Source organism: Chiloscyllium punctatum, chromosome 1 (genome assembly GCF_047496795.1).
Source record: "Chiloscyllium punctatum isolate Juve2018m chromosome 1, sChiPun1.3, whole genome shotgun sequence".
NCBI classification, from domain to species: domain Eukaryota; kingdom Metazoa; phylum Chordata; class Chondrichthyes; order Orectolobiformes; family Hemiscylliidae; genus Chiloscyllium; species Chiloscyllium punctatum.
Window position 1 is genome coordinate 47,917,214 of NC_092739.1, and position 21,237 is coordinate 47,938,450.

At 37.5% G+C, this 21,237-nt stretch overlaps 1 protein-coding gene across 2 annotated transcripts in view; it reads right to left on the bottom strand.

The window, feature by feature from the left end:
- The window catches only part of rab28 (RAB28, member RAS oncogene family), a 144,173-nt gene that overhangs the window by 96,980 nt on the left and 25,956 nt on the right, over positions 1–21,237 (bottom strand). For both annotated transcript variants that reach the window (XM_072555565.1, XM_072555627.1), the window contains exon 4: positions 13,026–13,155. In XM_072555565.1, the coding sequence (XP_072411666.1) occupies positions 13,026–13,155 (130 nt within the window). The remainder of the gene's footprint in view (positions 1–13,025; positions 13,156–21,237) is intronic.

The window sequence follows — 21,237 nt, forward strand, 5'->3', positions numbered from 1 at the left end:
AGTCAAGGCATGGAGGGCGATGCGTCAGAGTGAGGGTTGCTTATCCAAGACTTCGCCACTTACACCTATAGTTGGCATGCCAGGGTTCCGACCGGGGATGATGGACTCAGGGTTCAAACTATGGGCAGCAAGAGGAGTTTCTAGTTTGGGAGACTTGTTTGAGGGGGAGGTTATGATGTCTTTTGAGCAACTGAGCCGCAAATACAGGTTACCCAGCAGAGACCTTTTCTGTTTTTTTCAGGTTAGGGATTTCATCCAGAAGAAGACTACGCTTCTCACTAAGCCCGATACAGAGAGGATGTTGCTACGCTCCTCAAGCACCCTTTCGGTTAGTGCTCTCTATCGCCTGCTGGGTGGCAGGACCTGGCAGGATATTAACTGGTTATGTGAGGTCTGGGAGCAAGAGCTGGGAGTGGAGATCTCTTCTGAAACATGGCAGAACATATGGGAGAATACTCGAAAGATCTCAATCTGTAACAGGATATGCGCTACGCAGTTAAAAGTTCTGCACAGGGCTCAACTGGCACCAGACCGTCTGACGAAGTTTAAAAAAGGGGCATCTTCAGTGTGCCCCAAATGTAGGTACTCTTACCCATTGCTTCTGGACATGCCACAGGCTCCGTGTTTATTGAAGCGCTGTGGCGGGAGAGATAGGGAGTCTATTGAAGACTGAAGTCAAAGTAGACCCGATATCTCTCCTCTTAGGTCTACCAAATTTACCATCTTTTGACGGGCATGGGAAGAAACTATATAATATTCTTGCACAATGTGCACGGGAGAATATTCTGATGTCTGAGAACCCGCCGGGCTTGTTGGGGTGGGCAGAAATTAATTATGGAGCACATTGCCTTGGACATTTTCACAAACATGGTGCACCACACAACAGTCAATTTTTATAGGACATGGCAGCCCTACCTGAATTATTTGGATATAGATTTATCAGTTATCTTAACTAGGGTGTTTGTTTAACCAGGATGATTAGATTTGTCAAGCCCTGGGCCCTGGAGGGGGTCTCCCGAGTTAATACGGATATGTATACAATGCTCCTGTTCCTTTGTTTGGGAGCCTTGCACCAAGCATAGCTGTTCTGTATTTTGTGTTTTTTTTTGCTTTTCTTTCTTTTTTTTTGGTGTTGCTTTGCACAGTGTTAGGGTTTGCTTTGTATTATAGAGTAGGTTGGTAGTTAGTAGATAGTAGTTGTATTGTAATTTGTGTTTTTTTTCTTTTTATTATACTGATATTTGTGATTTTTTTCAATAATTTTATATGATTATAAAGTTTTTAAAAATTGCTAATAAATATATTTACAAAAAAATACAGTTGAAGTTAAATACACACCTGCAAGCAGTACTTCTGAGGCTCTAAAAGGCTCTGGTCAGACCACATTTGGAGTACTGTGTGCATCTTTGGGCCCTATATCTCAGGAAGAACCCTGGATCGTGTTCAGCGAAGGTTCATGAGAATGTTTCCAGGAATTAAAAGCTTGGCATATGAGGAACATTTGAGGACTCTGGGTGTATACTTATGGAGTTTAGAAGGATATGGGAGGATCTAACTGAAACTTACAGAATACTGAATGGCCTGGACACAGTGGATGTTGGGAAGATGTTTCCATTGATAAGACAGACTCGGACCAAGGGAACAGCCTTAGAGTAAAGGGAAGACCTTTTAGAATGGAGATAAGGAGGAACGTCTTCAGCCAGAGAGTGGTGCATCTATGGAATCCATTGTCACAGAAGACTGTGAAGGCCAGGTCATTGAGTGTATTTAAGACTGAGATAGGTAGTTTCTTGAGTATCAAGGGAATGAGGGTTACAGGAAGAAATGGGGTTGAGAAACTTATCAGCCATAATTGAATGAGCAGAGCAGACTTGATGGACTGAATGGCCTAATGTCTGCTCCTATGTCTTATGGTCAATGACTGCATTACCCAAATACAGATGATATACAAAGGCCAAATACTGCTGGAAATCCTAAATAAAACTGAAAATGCTGAAAATTTACAACAAGTCGGGCAGCACGTATTGCAACAGGAATGAAATTAACATTTCAGGTCAATGACCTTTCTTCAGAACTGGTAAAATTTAGAGATGTTGTTGCAATATGTTGCAATCAAGTACCAAGTCTAGGAAATGGAGGAAAGGAACAAAACAACAGAATGAAATGTCTGAAATAAAACCAAAGGTAGTACAGGTTAAGTTTTAACAAAAGGGATGATGACATTGGTCAAAAATGGTGGGGAAGGAAAAAATAAAGAAATAAAAGATGGGTCTATTGGAGCTGTCAATGTGAATAACAGAATCATTACAAACAATTTCTGTCCAACAAAAAGGGGGCAGTACATATTCTCTGAAATTGTTTAACTTGATATTAAATTACAAAAGTTATAAAGTGTCAAAGCAAAAGAAGAGGTGCTGTTCCTCAGTGACTAAGTCAGAGGGTTATAATCAGATGAAGTATTAAAAAGGCAGGTGACCAGAACTTGGGCTCAGACTAAAAGCAACGAAGGGCAGCATGGTGGCTCAGTGGTTAGCACTGCTGCCTCACAGCGCCAGGGTCTTGAGTTTGATTTTAGCCCTGGGTGTCTGTCTGTGTGGAATTTACACATTCTCCCAGTGTCTATGTGGGTTTCCACCAGGTGCTCTCATTTCCTCCACAGTCCAAAGATGTGCAAGTGAGGTGGATTGGCCATGCTAAATTATCCATAGTGTCCAGGGATATGCAGGAAGGTGAAATAGCCATGGTAAATGTGGGTTACAAGAATAGGGTGGGTCTGGGCTGGATGCTGTTCCGAGTGTCAGTGCAGACTCGATGAGCCGAATGGCCTCTTTATGTATTGTTATAATTCAAATAAAATAGTCACAAGAGGATCCAATTCCAATAAAACTAAATAGGAAATTGTTCCATGTTTAAATTGTAAAGTGCTCCCATATCAAAAATTAAGTTTTTCTAAAATAATATTAGTTTACATCATTAAGTCTTAGAATTTACTTTTTCCCAAATAAAGCAAGAATAGTATTTTCCCTTCAATTTATTGTCTTTACCCTCCCTATTTCTCTCAAAGTGTTCACTTATACATTTTCAGGAGTAAGGCTTATCTCCAGAACCTTAAGCAAGTGTTAACTCCGGCAAGATAGTGAACCATTACTGTAAATCCTGATCCTGGAGTAATTTGCCAAGAGCGGCACCACACAACAATCAGAAACAGAAACCAGAGTTGTCTTTCCTTAGTTTAGGCATTAATTTAAATCTAATTCTAGCTCCCCGAGATCAACATCTTTTCGGAGATGACAAAAACAATTGTTTGTAAACAAAAAAAAATGAAATATACCTTTAACATATGATGTAGTTAAGAAATGCTTCTTGAGAAAGCACGGATATTAAATTTAATGTTGACCAAATGGACAGATTAAAAGAAGTGATTTTTAAAATCAATCAACCAGAAAACAGGCAAGGAAAGTGAAAAATGAACACCTGAAAGGGGAAAATGAAGAAGTAATTCTCCTCCACACACACAAAAATGCACACTTCTTACTGAATGTTGGCACTATAATATTTATCTCAGTAAATTTGTATTCAAGGTAAAAGTATGCCAACAAATGAGAAACATCCTGCAAAAGGTCCAAAATTCAAGGTATGGAAAAGCACGGCTACTGTTCGCAAAAGGCATCCAAATTAATTTTTTCAGTGGAATAATGATTAATAAAAGTTTAAAGAGTTATGAAGTGCCGTAGAGCTATTTATTAACTACTGGATCGCCATATTTCTTTTAAAATACATATATACAAAAGAAAAACATACAAATATTACCTCCTGCTGCTGTCCTTGGGGAGATTAATTGTATTCCACTATACTAAGTTTATAAATAGATTGCAGAAATAGGTTTAGAAAATGGTATCACGGTAAAGTTTGAGGCTAATGCATCACTACCGACAGCAGTGCATACACATTAAAACATGCTTTGAGATTTAACCTTTCACCTAGCAATGTATCACAGCATCATTTCCGTGTGTAGAGATAGCACTCCTGTACTAATCAATCACAACTAAAGAGCACATACAGTCAACATTCTTAATTAGACTCTATCCACTCTCCTCCTCACACTCATCTGTCATGAACACTGTTTAAAAATAAGTGTTATTAGTCTTTATTTGTGAGTAGATCTGGTTAGCATCTCCACGTCTCAGCAGCAGAAATCATTCATCCATCTGAAGTACATTGGTGCCTGATAATTCATATCCCTACGTAGACGCTACAGATAACCAGAGCCCCAAACCCACTTCAGAATCATAAATTATAACGTACACAGCTCCCATGCAACCTGGGTTAATTTATGTTTACTATAAATCTACTGAGAAAGGTCGTTTGACACTTAAGGAGTCTGATTTCAAATCAGATGGTGAGAAAAGCAAAGAAATCTGACACAGACTCCAACTAGGCTAAGCGTTTTGCCTTGGGGATCCCATGTTGAACTGGCTGACATTAACGGACATTGAATGACTTTAAAAGATGGCTGATTGTCTAGAGAAACACAATTATTTCAAATAATATGAATGAGTAATAATGAATTTTATGCTTCTCTCATATAAGGATATAAGAACCTTTAATAATCTCAGCACTATTACTATTGGACAATATGGTGGCTCAGTGGTTAGTTCTGCTGCCATACAGCGCCAGGGACCAGGTTTCGATTCCAGCTTCGAGCGACTATCTATGTGGGGTTTGTACATTCTCCCAGTGCCTGCATGGGTTTCCTCCCACAGTCCAAAGATGTGCAGGTTAGGTGAATTGGTCATGCCAAATTGATCATAGTGTTCAGGGATGTGTAGGTTAGGCGCATTAGGGCAAATATAAAGTAATAGGGTAGGGGAATGAGTGAGGATGTGACACGGTAGGTCTGCGTGGACTTGTTGGGCCAAATGGCCTGGTTCCACACTGTAGGGATTCTATGATTATCCTGCCATTTAATCATAGAATATAGAACATTACAGCACTGCACAGGCCCTTCAGCCCATGATACTGCACCAACCTGTGAAACCAATCTGAAGGGTATCTAACACATACTATTCCATTTTCATCCATATGTCTATCCAATGACCAGTTAAATGCCCTTAAAGTTGGCCTGCCTACTACTATTGCAGGCAGTGTGTTCCACGCCCCTACTATTCTCTGAGTAAAGAAACTATCTCTGATATCCGTCCTATATCTATCATCCCTCAATTTAAAGCTACGTCCCCTCATGCTAGACATCACCATCCAAGGAAAAAAGCTCTCACTGTCCATCCTATCTAACCCTCTGATTATCTCATATGTCTCAATTAAGTCACCTCAACCTTCTTCTCTCCAACGAAAACAGCCTCAAATCCCTCAGCCTTTCCTCATAAGACTTTCCCTCCGTACCAGGCAACATCCAGGTAAATCTCCTCTGAATCCTTTCCAAAACTTCCATATCCTTCCTATAATGAGGTGACCAGAACTGTACGTAATACTCCAAGTGCAACCGCACCAGAGTTTTGTACAGCTGCAGTATGACTTCATGGTTCCGAAACTCAATCCCTCTACTGATAAAAGCTAAGATATCATATGCTCTTTAATAACCTTATCAACCTGGGTGGCAACTTTCAGGGATCTATTACATGGACACCAAGATCCCTCTGCTCATCTGATCTCCCAAGAATCTGCATTCCTGTTGGTACATTATGGTATCACAAAATTTGAAGTATTATCAAAAAGAGTTAAAACTGATAAATGCTGTACATTATTTTTTTCAGCCATTTCCAAAAGAAACATTGCTGATTCTGGAACTTCATTTGCAGCAAAATGCCACTCTACAACAGTACACAATAATTAAACATCAAGACAATATCAACAAATATCCCGGAACAAATGATCATGCAGACTTGCTAAGTAACATTTCACAAATTGTTAAAACAAATTACAATTGCAACATTTAAAAGATGGGTATATGAATAGGAAGGGTTTGGAGGGATATGGGCTGGGTGCTGGCAGGGGGACTAGATTGGGTTGAAATATCTGGTTGGCATGGACAAGTTGGACCGAAGGGTCTGTTTCAATGCTGCACGTGTCTACAACTCTACAACACTAAATTCTTAAGCCTTTTGTTATTAAAAATGAATTGCAAAGCTGATTTAAAAATAAAATCTTTCACAATTCCTTGGCAATTAATGCTACTGTTCAAACTTAAATCTGGAACTTTGCTTTCTTAAAAAGAGAGTTTCGGGAGTCTCATTATCATTTTCTTGCAAATTTAGCTTCAAATAATTTCATTGAGTAAAATATATGTTGGATTTAAGCAACTTTGCACAATATCACAATTTCTAATTGAATGACAGCTTTACTACATAGATCTTGGGTTTACAGGCCTGTTACTATTTAGATACTATAGTTAATAGTGCTTGAAATGCAACTATGATAATTGTTAAAATCACAGTGGTGCCCTGAGCAATGTATGATTTAATTGCCTTGAGTCTAGCACTTGGAAGAACAAAATAATCAATAATTTCATACAAAATTCATGTGCTATCATTCCAAAATAACCTTATTTTAGAAGAGCAACATATAATGGTCGGACATTAAAAGACACTATTCTTTATGAACAACCTATATTTTTTAATTCCAGGAAACATCAAAAATTATCTCTATTAATTCAATTAACTTCTTGTAAACTTTCCCACTAGCAAAGGACATTAGTTTACATGAAACATTATTAATAAATACAATTAAACAGAGATAAATTACAATATAAATTAATTAGCAAATTCAAAGTCTTTAAACAGGCTGAACCAGTTACGCATATCACAGATTTTTTTTTTAATTAGAGCTTCCAAATCAATTAATCCATGTACAATTGAAGATATCAAAAATGTGTTGTGAACAAAACATTTCAGGCAATATGGAGTTGACCATGCTAATAATTTAAAATGATAAAGTCTGGGGAAAGTTCATCAGAAAGGTTTTCTGGACCAGCATTAGTAATGTCTTGCATCTGACAAAGTCAAGTATTTGTGTGGAACATCTCCTCTCTTAATATGAAAAAAGACCTGTCCATGTAATGAATTGTTGGTATAGCTACCTATTCACAATATCAAATTTGCTGAATGTTATGCAATAAAATGTTTGCTTCCCAAGCTGCAACTAAAATAATATATCCAAATTAACTCTGTCATCCCCAAATTTTTGTCTTTGTTTGTCATTATACCATATCCATAAGCTTTTGACAAACAAGATAAGTTTACATATAAATGAAACAGTAGATTTCTTGTGGCATTGTTAAATTGATTTTTTTTTAAATAGTGGGTTATTATACAAGGTAATACATACTACATCATTCTCCTCATAAGGGGCATTTTCAAGGCCATAAATTCTGTCTTAAGTAAGCAGAATTTCAGCTTGGTGACGAAACGATGTAGCGTGAGGTCAAAGGTTAACTGCATGTCAAGTATCAAATCAGAACCCAGAATGCAAGTACTGACATCCATTCTATAATATACAACATATCTTAAAATAACTTGGCAAAGATTTCAGAGACAATTTTAATTTTTGACATTGGAAGAAAGCAAGGAGAGACAAAAAGCTGAACATTATAAGTCATCAATTATTTGTCACAGCCTAAAGTTTAAATCAGCTTTTGACTTCCATTCAACTTCTATACACTAGTTCTAAATTGTACAAATTTTCCTCTCACTTATCAACTCCAGGTTTAATCTTCATCGCATGTCATTACAAAATAGCTTTCACAGCACAGAAAGCTCTTGGATATCCCCTAAACACCATATAATAGTACTAAATTATCTTACATAAAATAAGATTTATTGACTGAAGTATAAACCTACAGCAAAATTTTTGAATTCAAAAGCAATCTCTCAACTTGCAAGAGTATTGTCTCAAATTAGTTTAGCAATCTTTGGCATGTTTCCAAATGCTAAAGTTCTGCTTTGGGTACAACTACTGACTTCAGCACAAATGTTTTCCTCATTTCCCATCCCACTCTACACCATCTCCACCCCACCATTCCAGAAAGAGAGATCTTGACAGTTTCATGATGCTTAATTTTTACCATATAAATATCTTCAAAATGACTACTTGTTGAATAAAAAATGTAATCTTAGAAACTCAACTTTTGCACAAATATATATGAAAGGCTTTAATAGGTTATGGCTGATTCATTTATTTGTAAACTTACAAAGAAATTCATAACTGCATCCTATCTATTTGGAATGTTTTTCTTCATATTGTCATTTACAGTAATTTTTAATCTGCTTATTTACAGATTGACACAAATTTACTTTTTGATTAAACCATTCTCAGCTATGTTGATCAAACTTTGCCAAGTTACCATATGTCAAGTCTTGTTGACTTTGCTCTTAGCAGATCAGACCCATTTTCTTCTATTGACATCCTCATTTGCACCTTTTTCACATAGGGCCACACGTTGGCTCAGAGGGCAGCACAGGGGCTCAGTGGTTAGCACTGCTGCCTCACAGCGCCAGCAACCCAGGTTCAATTTCAGCCTTAGGCGACTGTCTATGTGGAGTTTGCACATTCTGCATGGGTTTCCGCCCCCAGTCCAAAGGTGTGCAGATTAGGTGGATTGGCAATGCTAAATTGCCCAAAGTGTCCAGGGATGTACAAACTCGCTGCTGGATAATGTGGCATCTATATTAATGAAGGAAACTCAAACGCATTCTATAAACAAAAGGCCAATCAAATTAATATCAATTGTAATAGACTGTGTAAACCACAGACCCTGGTAATGTTCTGAGGGACCTGGATTTGAACAATGATATGTGCATTCAAAAATTTTTTTAAACTCCGCAATAAAAAAAATGAACAAGGACCATGAAACTCTTGGAGATTATTTTTTATGACAATCTGGTTCACTAATGTCCCTGAGGTCCGAATCTAGACTGACCTACATGTGTCTCCAGACCCACAGAATAAAAAGCAAGACAAATCCAATGTAGCCAGTTACCACCCTAAAAATCTATTTTATCATCAGTGAAGTGTCAGCAGTAATGGTTCCAAGCAGTACTCTCAGCAAAAATCTGCTCACCGACACTCAGTTTGGTTTTGCCAGGGTTATGCAGTTTCTGACTTCATTATAGCCTTGGTCCAAATGTAGACAAAACAGCTGAATTCCATGGGTGAGGTAAGACTGAGTTGCGCTTCGGCGGGGCGGTGTGGCCTTGTTGGGCTGAAGGGCCTGTTTCCACACTGTAAGTAATCTAATCTAATCTAATCTAAATTTCCATTCCAATCACTGTTTATGCATGAGGCCACACGCCTTATCTGTCCTCAGCCACATTTCCTCTTAGAACCACCTAAGTAACTGTTAATCATTCCCAGAAACTCACTGCAACCAAGCATCTCATCATTGCACAATATGGGACCATCACATATAAGAAAGACCTAAACAGATCAAAACATTCATCTTTATTCATCAACATTAAAAGTGAACTGAAATCAAGCAAACAATCAGAAGCTGCATTTGCCTCTCAGCACAGAAATATGCTACTCACATGTCCAGTACCAACATTGTACAATCAACGAATGATCATTGTACCCAGCTATCTTCGACTGATATCGGTGTCAATGAAGTCCTCTCTGGCTTGAAGCATCTAATGCTTCTATGCTCTATCGTGCAGACGATGATATTCCTCCCATTCAGTTTCCTCACGATCCTCCTTGAGATATTTCTCCAAAGCTCTAAGCTCGTCAATGTCCATCATATTCCCCTTCTGCCAGCTCCAACCGTGCAAAGCACAGCATATTGGGATTATGCAACACATTCTGTCTGGACTGTACATTGCGTCCCAGATTGATCCAAGCAGTGAAACCTCAGTTTCATGAGGCCTGTCATATGCTGTACAATGGCTCTGGTCGAAAAATGGAAAGCATTGTATCTACACTGTATCTACATTACAGTTAGGGGATTACATAACCATCAGCCATGGCTGGCGAGCATAGCCTTTGACTCTCAGTAACTATTTATCAAGTAGTTGGTCCCTCAAACGCAACAGGAACATAAGTGTTTTCAAAGATGAAGATATCACGGCAACTGAAAAGGTACTGTAAACAAATTTCTAACAAGTGCAACTGATGATCACAAATTACTTGCACATTGATGGGATGGAAGCCTTTTCTATTCATAAACTCAGTTATGTTATGATATGGGCCTCTCAGCATGGCATGTACAAAGTGCATCATGTCCTGCACCTGAGGAAAGTCGAAGAGTGTGGTACTGGAAATGCATAGCTGGTCAAGCATCATCACAGATGGAGGAGAATCAACAGTTCAAGCCTAAGTCCAGCACCTGAAGAAAGCCAACTATGTTACAGGAACTACTGCTGGGGCTGCAGCACTGACCCCACCATGTGGTAACAAAATGAACCCCACCAATTCATGGGGGTTCCAACTTGTAATCAACTGAAATGGACAGAATTTAATCAGGAAGACAGTAATAGGGACTTTGGAACAGACAGAGGTGAAGTCAATGCATCATAGAAAACGCATAAACTTCCAAACAACTAGTTTATCTGACCACTCAAACACCATCTGCCCCACATCTGGTCGGGGTTGTAGACTGTTCATTGGTTTTGAAATGTCTGCTATGTTCAATCAAACCTGAATGAAAGCAAGTCATCCTCAAACACTCGGGATTGCCCAAGGAGAATAATCCCCTTACAACACCAGCACTGACAAGCTGGTCTCTTTCAGTCCAAAAGTAAAACATGGCAACTTGGCAAGGCACCAAGGGACATGAACCTTAGCAGGTAGAGAGAAAAACTGAATGGAAAATACTAAAACCAAAGCAGTCTCTCAAGTATCCATGCACAACGCAGATAGGGAGCTTTAAAAAGATCAGAATGTACCTTGCTGTCAATATGAAACTACTTCACATTGATAAGAACAGAAATTAAACCAAACGTACAGGCCAAATACAAAGAGCAGTAGATTTTATTCTGATATTAACGTAAATTAATGGATTTACAGCAGACAATAATAATCATGTATGTAACAAGAAATAATCCTATGTTGCAAATTCAGTCACAGGTGTTTAGAGCATCCATTGTGCATATATAAAATTTTCAGAAAGTTACCAAGTAATTATCAGATTTCAGACTTCATCAGATAGATAAATCCAACTCTGGAACATGCTATCTGTACCACAAATGATGTGCCAGAAAACATGATAGAAAACTGATCAGGAGAACTTTAATTTTTGCGAATCAAATTACAACGGTAAGCAACTGAATCATTTGGATTGGAGTCATAAAGATGTACAGCACGGAAACAGACCCTTCAGTCCAACCCATCCATACCAATCAGATATCCTAACCTCATTTTGTCTTATTTTAGATTAGATTAGTTTAGATTCCCTACAGTGTGGAAACAGGCCCTTCAGCCCAAGCAGTCCGCAGTGGCCCTCTGAAGAGTAACCCACCTATTTGCCAACATTTGGCCCTTATCCCGCTAAACCCTTCCTATTCAAGTACCCATCCAGATGCCTTTTAAATGTTGTAATTGCACCAGCCTCCACCAATTCTTCTGGCAGCTCATTCCATACTTGCAACAGCCTCTGCATGAAAAAGTTGCTTATCAGAGCTCTTTCAAATCTTTCCCATTTCACCTTAAACTTACGCCCTCTAGTTTTGGACTCTCCCACCTCAGGGAAAAGACCTATGTATTTACACTAGCTATGCCCTTCATGATTTAATAAACCTCTATATGGTCACCCCTCAGCCTCTGACACTCCAGTGATTATAGCTCCAAGGTAAAAACAATGACTGGAAAACAGATTCTGGATTAGTGGTGCTAGAAGAGCACAGCAGTTCAGGCAGCATCCAAGGAGCAGCGAAATTGACGTTTCGGGATTATAGCTCCAGCCTACTCAGCCTCTCACTATTAGTCAAACCCTCCAATCCTGACAACATCCTTGTAAATCTTTTCTGAACCCTTTCAAGTATCATAACATCCTTCCTATCGCAGGGAGACCAGGATTGCATGCAGTATTCTAAAACTGACCTCAGCAATGTCATCAACAGCTGCCACATGACCTCCCAACTCCTATATTCAATGCTCTGACCAATGAAGGCAAGGATACCAAATGCCTTCTTCACTGTCCTATTTATCTGCAACTCTACTTTCGTGGAACTATGAACCCGCACTCCAAGATCTCTTTGTGCAGCAACACTCCCCAGGAGCTTACCATTAAGTGCATAAGTCCTGTCCTGATTTGCCTTTCCAAAATGCACACCTCACATTTATCTAAACTCCATCTGCCATTCATCGTCCTATTGGCCCATCTGATCAAGACCCTTTTGTAATCTGAGGTAACCTTCTTTGCTGTCCACTACACCTCCAATTTTAGTGTCATCTGCAAACTTATTAACTGTACCTCTTATGTTCAGATCCAAATCCTTTATACAAATGACAAAAAGCAAGGGATCAACAACGATCCTTGTGGCACACTACTGGTCACAAGCCTCCAGTCTGAAAAACAATCCTCCACCACCACCTTCTGTCTTCTATCTTTGAGCCAGAACACATGATTCAAATACTAATTTAGGATACGAAAGCAAACTATTTAACTTGAAAACATAAAGGGTTATAGGTCATAAAAACAAATATTAATCTACGGTAAAATTAAGAAAAGGTTTTTATTTCACTGCTGTACTGTAGATACCAGGTACACAAAAAGGTAATAATTCAGGATCAGTTGGCAGTTAGAAGGGAGATGGAGTGATACTGATCCAGAAAGTTGAGTACACAAAAAAAACTTCTTGAAACATGGAAGAAAGGAGTTCTAAGGAATCAGTTAAGTGGGAGGCATTAGTTGATGGTAGACAGGCATGCATGAGCCTTTTAAGCCTTTTCCTGACTATCAATTTTATGTACTTAAAGGCAACAAATACTACTCAATACCTCGTGGAGTAGTCTTAAAATAACTTTGAATAATATTCACAATATTAAAAAAATGCTTTTCAAGTTAATAAATTACTTACTTTTATTTCCAACTAATGCAACTACAGGCTGTTGTTCAGATTCCTCATTTACTTTCTTCACTATGGCATACCAGTCTTCAAGGTTTTCAAAACTCTGGTAGTTTGTGATGTCATAGACCAATAGGACACCCTGAGGAAGAATGAAAACAATAAAACTACACTTCAAAAGTAATATTAGTAATAGCTCTAGTGCAAGAAAACAAATATAATTAGACCTATACAAGTTTACTTTAGTGATAAACCATGACCATTTTATCAATTTCAGCTTTTGGTAATTCTCCTTGAATATTATGGTAACAATAATTAATATGGGATCTGTCAAAGACTTTTAAAGAAAGCACTCTTATGGGATTAACCATAGTATTTTAATGGCATTATGATCACAATTGTTAAAACAATGTTCAATATTGTATTGCATAATGCAGACATTGCTGATCAACAGATGAACAAATGAAATAATATATACATATGACTTTTTCATTATACTGTCTCAATTTTCACCAGTAAACTTGCAGATTCTTTAACGGATCATTAATTAAAAGTAATAATTTCATCCCCTCAAATTTGAAGACAAAAAAGTAAAAGATATTCACACATTTCATATCTACAATGTTAATGCACATTCAAAAATCCTGAATAGTTACTGTACCTTAATTACAATATAAGAATATTATTATACCATTCATAGCATCATGAAAAATTAGATTTTAGCATTAACTTTCCATTTTAGTCAGACTTTACAAATCATTGTGACACATGATACAATGGAGATGATGTTACTTTAAACACGCTTTTTAGCATTCAATTTCTTTTGTGTGGTTGATTAGTACTGACCAGAAAGACTCAATCTCATCTCACTTGACCTGAGAAGATCTTATTGAATTAAACAAATATACTCCATACTGAATCCAACAGTGTCTTCTCCCTTTTCCACACTAATATATTATTGTTTAAAATGTAAGAATATTCTTATAGAGTTGTGATTATATTCCAATGAAATTCACTAAGCTACCGTTCAGTATCAATGTTATTAATGATCGTTTAGGGAGAAGTTGTTCCCACTTATAAAAGAGAAAAGAACAAGACGGCATATTTAAAATGATGTGCAAAGCAAGAAAAAAACTCTTTCATACAGCGAGAGGTTAGGGCATGGAATGCACTGCCTGGAAATGTGGTGAATGCAGATTCAATTGAGGCATTCAAGAGGGCATTGGATGATTGCTTCCACAGAAATGCTTTGCAAAGATATGAGGAAAGGGCAAGACATTGGCATGCGGTAAACAACCGATGCAGGCACGATTGGCTGAATGGCCTCTTTCTGCGCCTTAGTAATTTGGGCAATACCTTTAGAGAATCACAAAGTACTTCATTCTAAGTTAACATACATCTAAAAAAAAATGGTACAGCCTGCTAATTACAATCAAGATATCATAACTTACACAAAATCAGAGATTAAAAACTTAATTTTGTTATCTCCACAAAGAAATATTCTTGTGATTTAATCTTGGAAGCTTCAGAACAATAACCCAGCTCTAGTTAAAGTATAGCAATCAGGAAAATTCTTCAATATTGAATGTAGTTGCAATTGCAGGTGAAATTATTTGATGCTTCTTTTTAGAATTCTTAAAAGGTAAACTGATGCGCTTTCCACTTATAAAGTAGTTTTATTTTTAAAAGTATTTTGGTTGATTTATGGTTATATCATAATGTTAAAATAAGCACAATGGTTTCGAATGTTCACTGGCTTGAGCTGGTTTAAAACAAAATTCACCTGAAATCAGTCAAAGCAATGCAAAGGATTAAAGAATTTTAAACCCAAGTTACACTGAGCATGACTCATGTTTTTACAGTCTGTAATGATGGTATTAAAAATCACTGCTCCCTTCTTAAAATACTTCCTTCCAAACAGCAGTCTAAGTGTACTACACCAGCTGGGACTGCAGCATTTCAAAAAGGCATCTTACCACCATATTTCAAGGGCAGATATGGGGAATGAATGTTGGCTCTTGTCAATTATTCTCATATCCCATTTTCAAAACTAAATTGTGCTAGATAATTGCGCAATATATTGCATAAAAACTGACATACCTTCACATGAAAATAAACATATTGCATTTGCATTATCAGAGTTTGAACCACTTCAAATTATTCTTTTCTCTACTGAAAGAGGCACCAGGAAGTGTCTTTTTCAAAGGTTATACAGTAAAAAATCTAATTTACTGTACTAAGAAACAGACTGGACAGTCTTTCTAAAAAAACAAAGCATTTTCAGCAATTGACAATGCTTATTAAATCACTATTCTTTTGTGATAAACATACTGTCCACTGTATTAATAAAATTCTTAGATTGTTATCCCTAGATACAGAACTGATTTTGCTTTAATGCAATGAATGGGAGTTATACTCTCACGCTACTTGAGTGGGCTAGCCCGATGAAGGTGGAGATGAAAAGTATGGGTGCAAATGCATGTTCACATACAACCCTACAAACAGTCACAGACAACCACCTAAACTCCAAATCCAGCGCCCAACACCTCTTTTTCACCCACTATTGCCCCATCTCAAAAACAAATAACACCACACACCATTTCAGAAATTCCATTTTATGTCATAATTATGAACGAATGTTTAGTCTTCCACTGTATAAAAACTATTACACACCATCTTTCCAGCTTCCATATAAAGAAAGGTTTTTTGTGATACTGTTTGTGAATGCAGTTTAAAAACATCCAGTTGGTCAAAAACAAGGCAAAAAAAAAACATACTAATACAGTACTATTTTTATCCAGTGGACCAGTGAGAGATGCTGGCAGTTAAATATTGTAATTCATAAATGGGCTGCAATGTTTAACTCCCCAAAGGAGTTTTATTTATGCTTAATTATGCTCAATTTATGCTTAATTAGGGATGCACAGTAGTTTAGAACACTTCTTTGCACTTTAAAAATATTATTATTAATTAAATGCCTCTTGGATAGATACTCACAGTACTTAAATTATTCTAAGTTTGTTCTGCTCAGTGAATTCTCTATTTTAATTATTTTAAGAGGGAACTGAACATCTTGATTCATGATGAACAGTTTTGTTTATTATATCTGTTGATCAAGCTTACATGTTCTCAAACTTCCCCACTAAAATTTGGTGGATTTTTGTGATCGTTTTTTCTCCACATATGGATCTAAACATTTTTTTCCTGTACACCACTAAATGTGGCCATGGATATGATGGACTATTATGATACAAATTAATGTTTTATGCTCAATCAAAATTTGTAATATTAAGGAATCATCTAAATCATGAAAGGACAAAGCAAGAAAAATGACGGCACTCAAAGAAAGGGTCGAAACACACAAAGTACACAAATAACATACAGCAAGAATTAAGACAGCACAGGAAAAAGTAAATTTGAAAAGTTATAAGCAGGGAAAAGACAGACAAGCAAGAATAAAAAAAGAGCAAAGTGGAGAGCGGTTAACTGTGTTCCACAATGGTCTATTTCTGATCATCAAGGACATGAATGATTTTCACACAGGCCTGGAGGGAGTTGTACTAAAATAGGAGGTATAGTAAATCACACTGAAAACCAAAGCAATATTGCAAGAGAATACTGGTAAACTTTTGGCAGAAGGACTTCAACGCATTTAAATGCATTTTTACTCAAAGACGGAAGAAATGGAATTGCAGGGGAAATTAGATAAACCAGTTCACAATTTATTAAAAGTAGCTCAACTGGTTACGGCCGTAACCAGGATTTATGGCAAAAGCTATAGAATTTTTTTTAAATGGAGATGAAGACATGAATTCAAGCAAAATTTTACTAAAATCACAGGTGAGGCACTACATCTAAGTCTTCACAGTGCAGGAAGAATTCTTAAAACAGTGACAGCAATTCAGATTCACCTAGGATTTCAATAACTATAAAGAAAACAAACACCAAAAAAATTTGAAACATTTAGTGCACATTTTGCTACATCGAAGAGACGATAGTGATTCAATCGAGGTATTCAAAGTCAAAAAGCATTGTGCTAGAGATGATAGAAACAAACAGTCTGTTTCCTTGGATTGAACCATTTGGAACAAAGGATTTCAGATATCAGATGAGGTTAACAGATTTTGGAGACAAAGCATGATATACATTTATTAAAAACAAAAACAGAGAGACTTCAAACTGTAGAATGGACTGCCAGAAATAGCGATTGAAGCAATAACCAAAATCAACATTCAAGAATGCGTGAGAAATATGATTAAGTGACATGGAAATAAAAGAGAAATGAGAATGATGCAGCTAAACATGATTAGCATCATTATTTATTAAGGACAAAGGTGTGAATTAACTGGGTAAAATAACTGGTTTCCAGACTGTAATTATTATATAATAATCCAGATTTTTCTGATGAACATTTTTTTTGTTTCTCCCACTTATGCCAAAATCGCATATATTTTAGGACCACTCAATGTTCTGTCACTCCTGGTAAGCAGAGGAAACACAAGCCTCAAAACAGGCACACATATTTCAATGTTATGACAGCACACTAACATTTAACGTCCCATTTTCCATCACTGAAATTCATTAATGCTCAACAGCAATCATGCCTCTATAAAACAGACATTTTGCAATATTCAGCATTACATTAAGGGAAGAAGTGATTTCGAAGCTCCAGTATGTACTGCACAAGAAATGTATACTTTTCCCCAGAGGCTTTGGGTCTTTTATTTTTACACTGCCAACATGACAAGAAAAATAAAATCAGGGTTTTCTTGCACCTTCTTATGCTTGATTATTTTGGCTCATATATCTTGGATCACTTTCACAGCTAATTCCAACTCTCCAAACCCTTTAAAACAGTGTCAATACTTGCCACAAGATCTACACAAGATTTAAGTAACAATTCAGGAGAAATTAGCAGAAAGCCCTGTTTGACAATGTTAAATAGTGGACTATCTTAATCCTCTGTCAGACCTCACTTGACAGTCTTCAAAACCGACACTGTATCAGTAAAGGCCTGGTTTATGAGATTAACATTTTAAAGCAAACCCGTCAAGCAAGCAGTTAACCAATTCACTAATGATATAATTCATACTAATTTCAACAGGAAGACTTCAACTCAAGTGGATAAAATAAAATAAATTTTGAATAACGCTTAGAAATACCATTCCTGTCTTTTTCTTTGTTCTTTAAGAATATTAATTGATCTGAGATTTTTTTAAACTGTCTTTGTTGAGCAGGATCATTTTATCCTTGAAAAGAGTACATTCCAGAAGTTGTCATGACTGTGTGTTTTTAAAGCTGCCCACTTATGTTCAGAAAGGAAATGTCAAACACATCAAAATTCACAAAATTTGTATATTTGAACATCCATTTTTAAACCCTTGAAAACCTGTTGCCAAGGAAACTGCAACAATAAACTTATAAACAGTGCTTCAGTATAGGGTTTGACAGAAAACTGCTTTACCTTAGGAGCTCTAAGACTCACTGTGCACAATGAGTTTTGAAGAGACAGCATCAAATAAATCCTAACTGTGAGCCAAGAATAGTGCTTGAAGAGCCTGTGGTTCACAATAGGAAGCCACTCACATGCTCACCTCCAAACAGGAAACAGAAAAGAACAAAGAGGAAGCAGCGTGTTAGGATGGAAGGCAGAGCTGATTAAAATGGAAAAACAAATGTTATGCTAGGCAGAAGTGGGAATGGGACAAATAAAGAAGCAAAACATGGATCACAAAGAAGAGTAAATAGCAACGCAAAATCATTACCAGCATTACCCTACTCCCATTTCCCATTTAATGCTGGTCTGGTTTTGACAAAAGATCACTGATACAAATGGTAACTCAGCTTCTCTCTCCACATACGTTGCCTGACCTTTGGTTATTTCTAGAAATGTGCTTTTTAGGTCAAGAGTTGAATAGCTGAAAGGATACGTGTTGATATTTCTCCACAAATATCAACTCAACGCATTTAAATAAAGTAGGTGGGTGTGGGTACTGCAGATGCTCGAGATTAGAGTCAAGATTAGAGTGGTGCTGGAAAAGCACAGCAGATCAGGCAGCATCTGAGGAGCAAGAAAATCAACATTTCCTAATGAAGGGCTTTTGCCCGAAACATCGATTTTCCTGCTCCTTGGATGCTGCCTGATCTGCTGCGCTTTTCCAGCACCTCTCTAATCTTGACTCATTTAAATAAAGACTCATTCTCTGTAAATTTTATGAGGTAAGGGCTAAAAACCCCAAAGAATGTAGAGCTGCATTGTTGTTGACCATTCAAACAGTGAACCATCAATAAATAAACCAGCTGCCTGCTTTTTGTATTGGCAAGAAATAAAATATTGAATCAACACTTGTAGGTCACTTTGAAACTGAACAGTCCCAATTATAAAAAAAGATATTTCTTCTACTAAAAGAACTTACATGAATTTAACTATCCAAATGTGAATTTACATGAATTTGGGCTATCACTACCAGCTAACTTCAGCAATCAAGAGTCTGTAAGCAGCAATTTGTAGGCAGGTGTTTGAAGAAGCAAGTGCACATGTTTTAAGACAACCAGCATCTCCTCCTCTGTAATGTGGACATTTTTCAAGATGTTGCTATTTATTTCCCCACGTTCTATATCTTGAATATCCTTCTCCACGTAAACACTGATGCAAAATACTTATTTAGTATCTTCTCCACCTCCTGCACTTCCACCCATAGGCAGCTTTGCTGATCTTTAAGAGGCCTCATTCTCTTTCTAGTTACCCTTATGTCCTTAATGTATTTCGGATTTGCTTAACCCTATTTGCCAAAGCTGTCTCATGTCCCCTTTTTGCCCTTCTGGTTTCCCTCTTAAGTATACTCCTACTGCTTTTTTCACAGAATCACACAATCACTTCTGTCTATACCTGACATATGGTTCCTTCTTTTTCTTAATCAGAACCTCAATTTCCAGCATTCTCTACACCTATCAGCCTTGCCCTTCACCCTCACAGGAATATGCTTTCTCCAGTCTCTTATAATCTCATTTCTGAAGGCTTTCCATTTTCCAGCTGTCCTTTTACCTGTGAACATCTGCCACCGCAACCCCCCCCCCCCCCCCCCCACTGCCATCAACTTTTGAAAGTTCTTGCCTTATAGCATTAAAATTAGCCTTTCCCCAATTTAGAGCTTCAACTTTTAGGTCTGGTCTATCCTTTTCCATCACTATTTTAAAACTAAAGGAATTATGGCCGCTGGCCCCAAAGTGCTCCCCCACTGACACCTTGGTCACCTGCCCTGCCTTATTTCCTAAGTGTGGGTCAAGTTTAGCACCTTCTCTGGTAGGTCCATCCACACTCTCAATCAGAAACTTTTCTTTACACAGTTAACAAACTGTTAATTCCATCCAAGCCCTTAAAACTATGGCAGTCCCAGGCTATGCTGGGAAAGTGAAAATCCCCTATCATAACCACTGTATTATTCTTACAGATAACAGATATCTGCTTAAAAATGTGTTTCTCAATTTCCCACTGACTATTCGGGGATCGATAGTACAATCCCAATAAGGTGATCTTCTCCACCTCCTGCACTTCCAGCCATAGGCAGCTTTGCTGATCTTTAAGAGGCCTTATTCTCTTTCTAGTTACCCTTATATCCTTACTGTATTTATAGAATCCCTCTGGATTTGCTTAACCTTATTTGCCAAAGCTGTCTCCCTCTTAAGTATACTCCTACTGCGTTTTTTACAGAATCACTCAATCACTTCTGTCTATACCTGACATATGGTTCCTTCTTTTTCTTAATCAAAACCTCAATTTCCAGCATTCTCTATACCTATCAGCCTTGCCCTTCACCCTCACAGGAATATGCTTCCCTTTCTTATTTCTCAGTTCCACCCAAATAAGTTCTCAGGATGCATTCCCAGGAATATCCTCCCAAAAAACAGCCATGATGTTATCCCTCAAAATGTCATTCATCTTCTTCTCTTGTCCCCCCTTTTGATCCTTTCTATCGGATCTACAACCTGAAAGTTAAGCTGCCAGTCCCTGTCCATCCCTGAGCCGTGTCTCTGTATTCGCTAAGATATCCCAAACTCAAGTCCCCAACTATGCCCTGAATTCATCTGTCTTCCCTGTTAGGCCTCTTGCATTGAAATAAATGCAGTTTAATTTATCAGTCCTACCTCGTTCTTTACTTTGCTCTTGCCTGCTCTGTTTAATTTACTCCTTTTCCCAACAGTACCAGTCTCAGACTGATTTCTT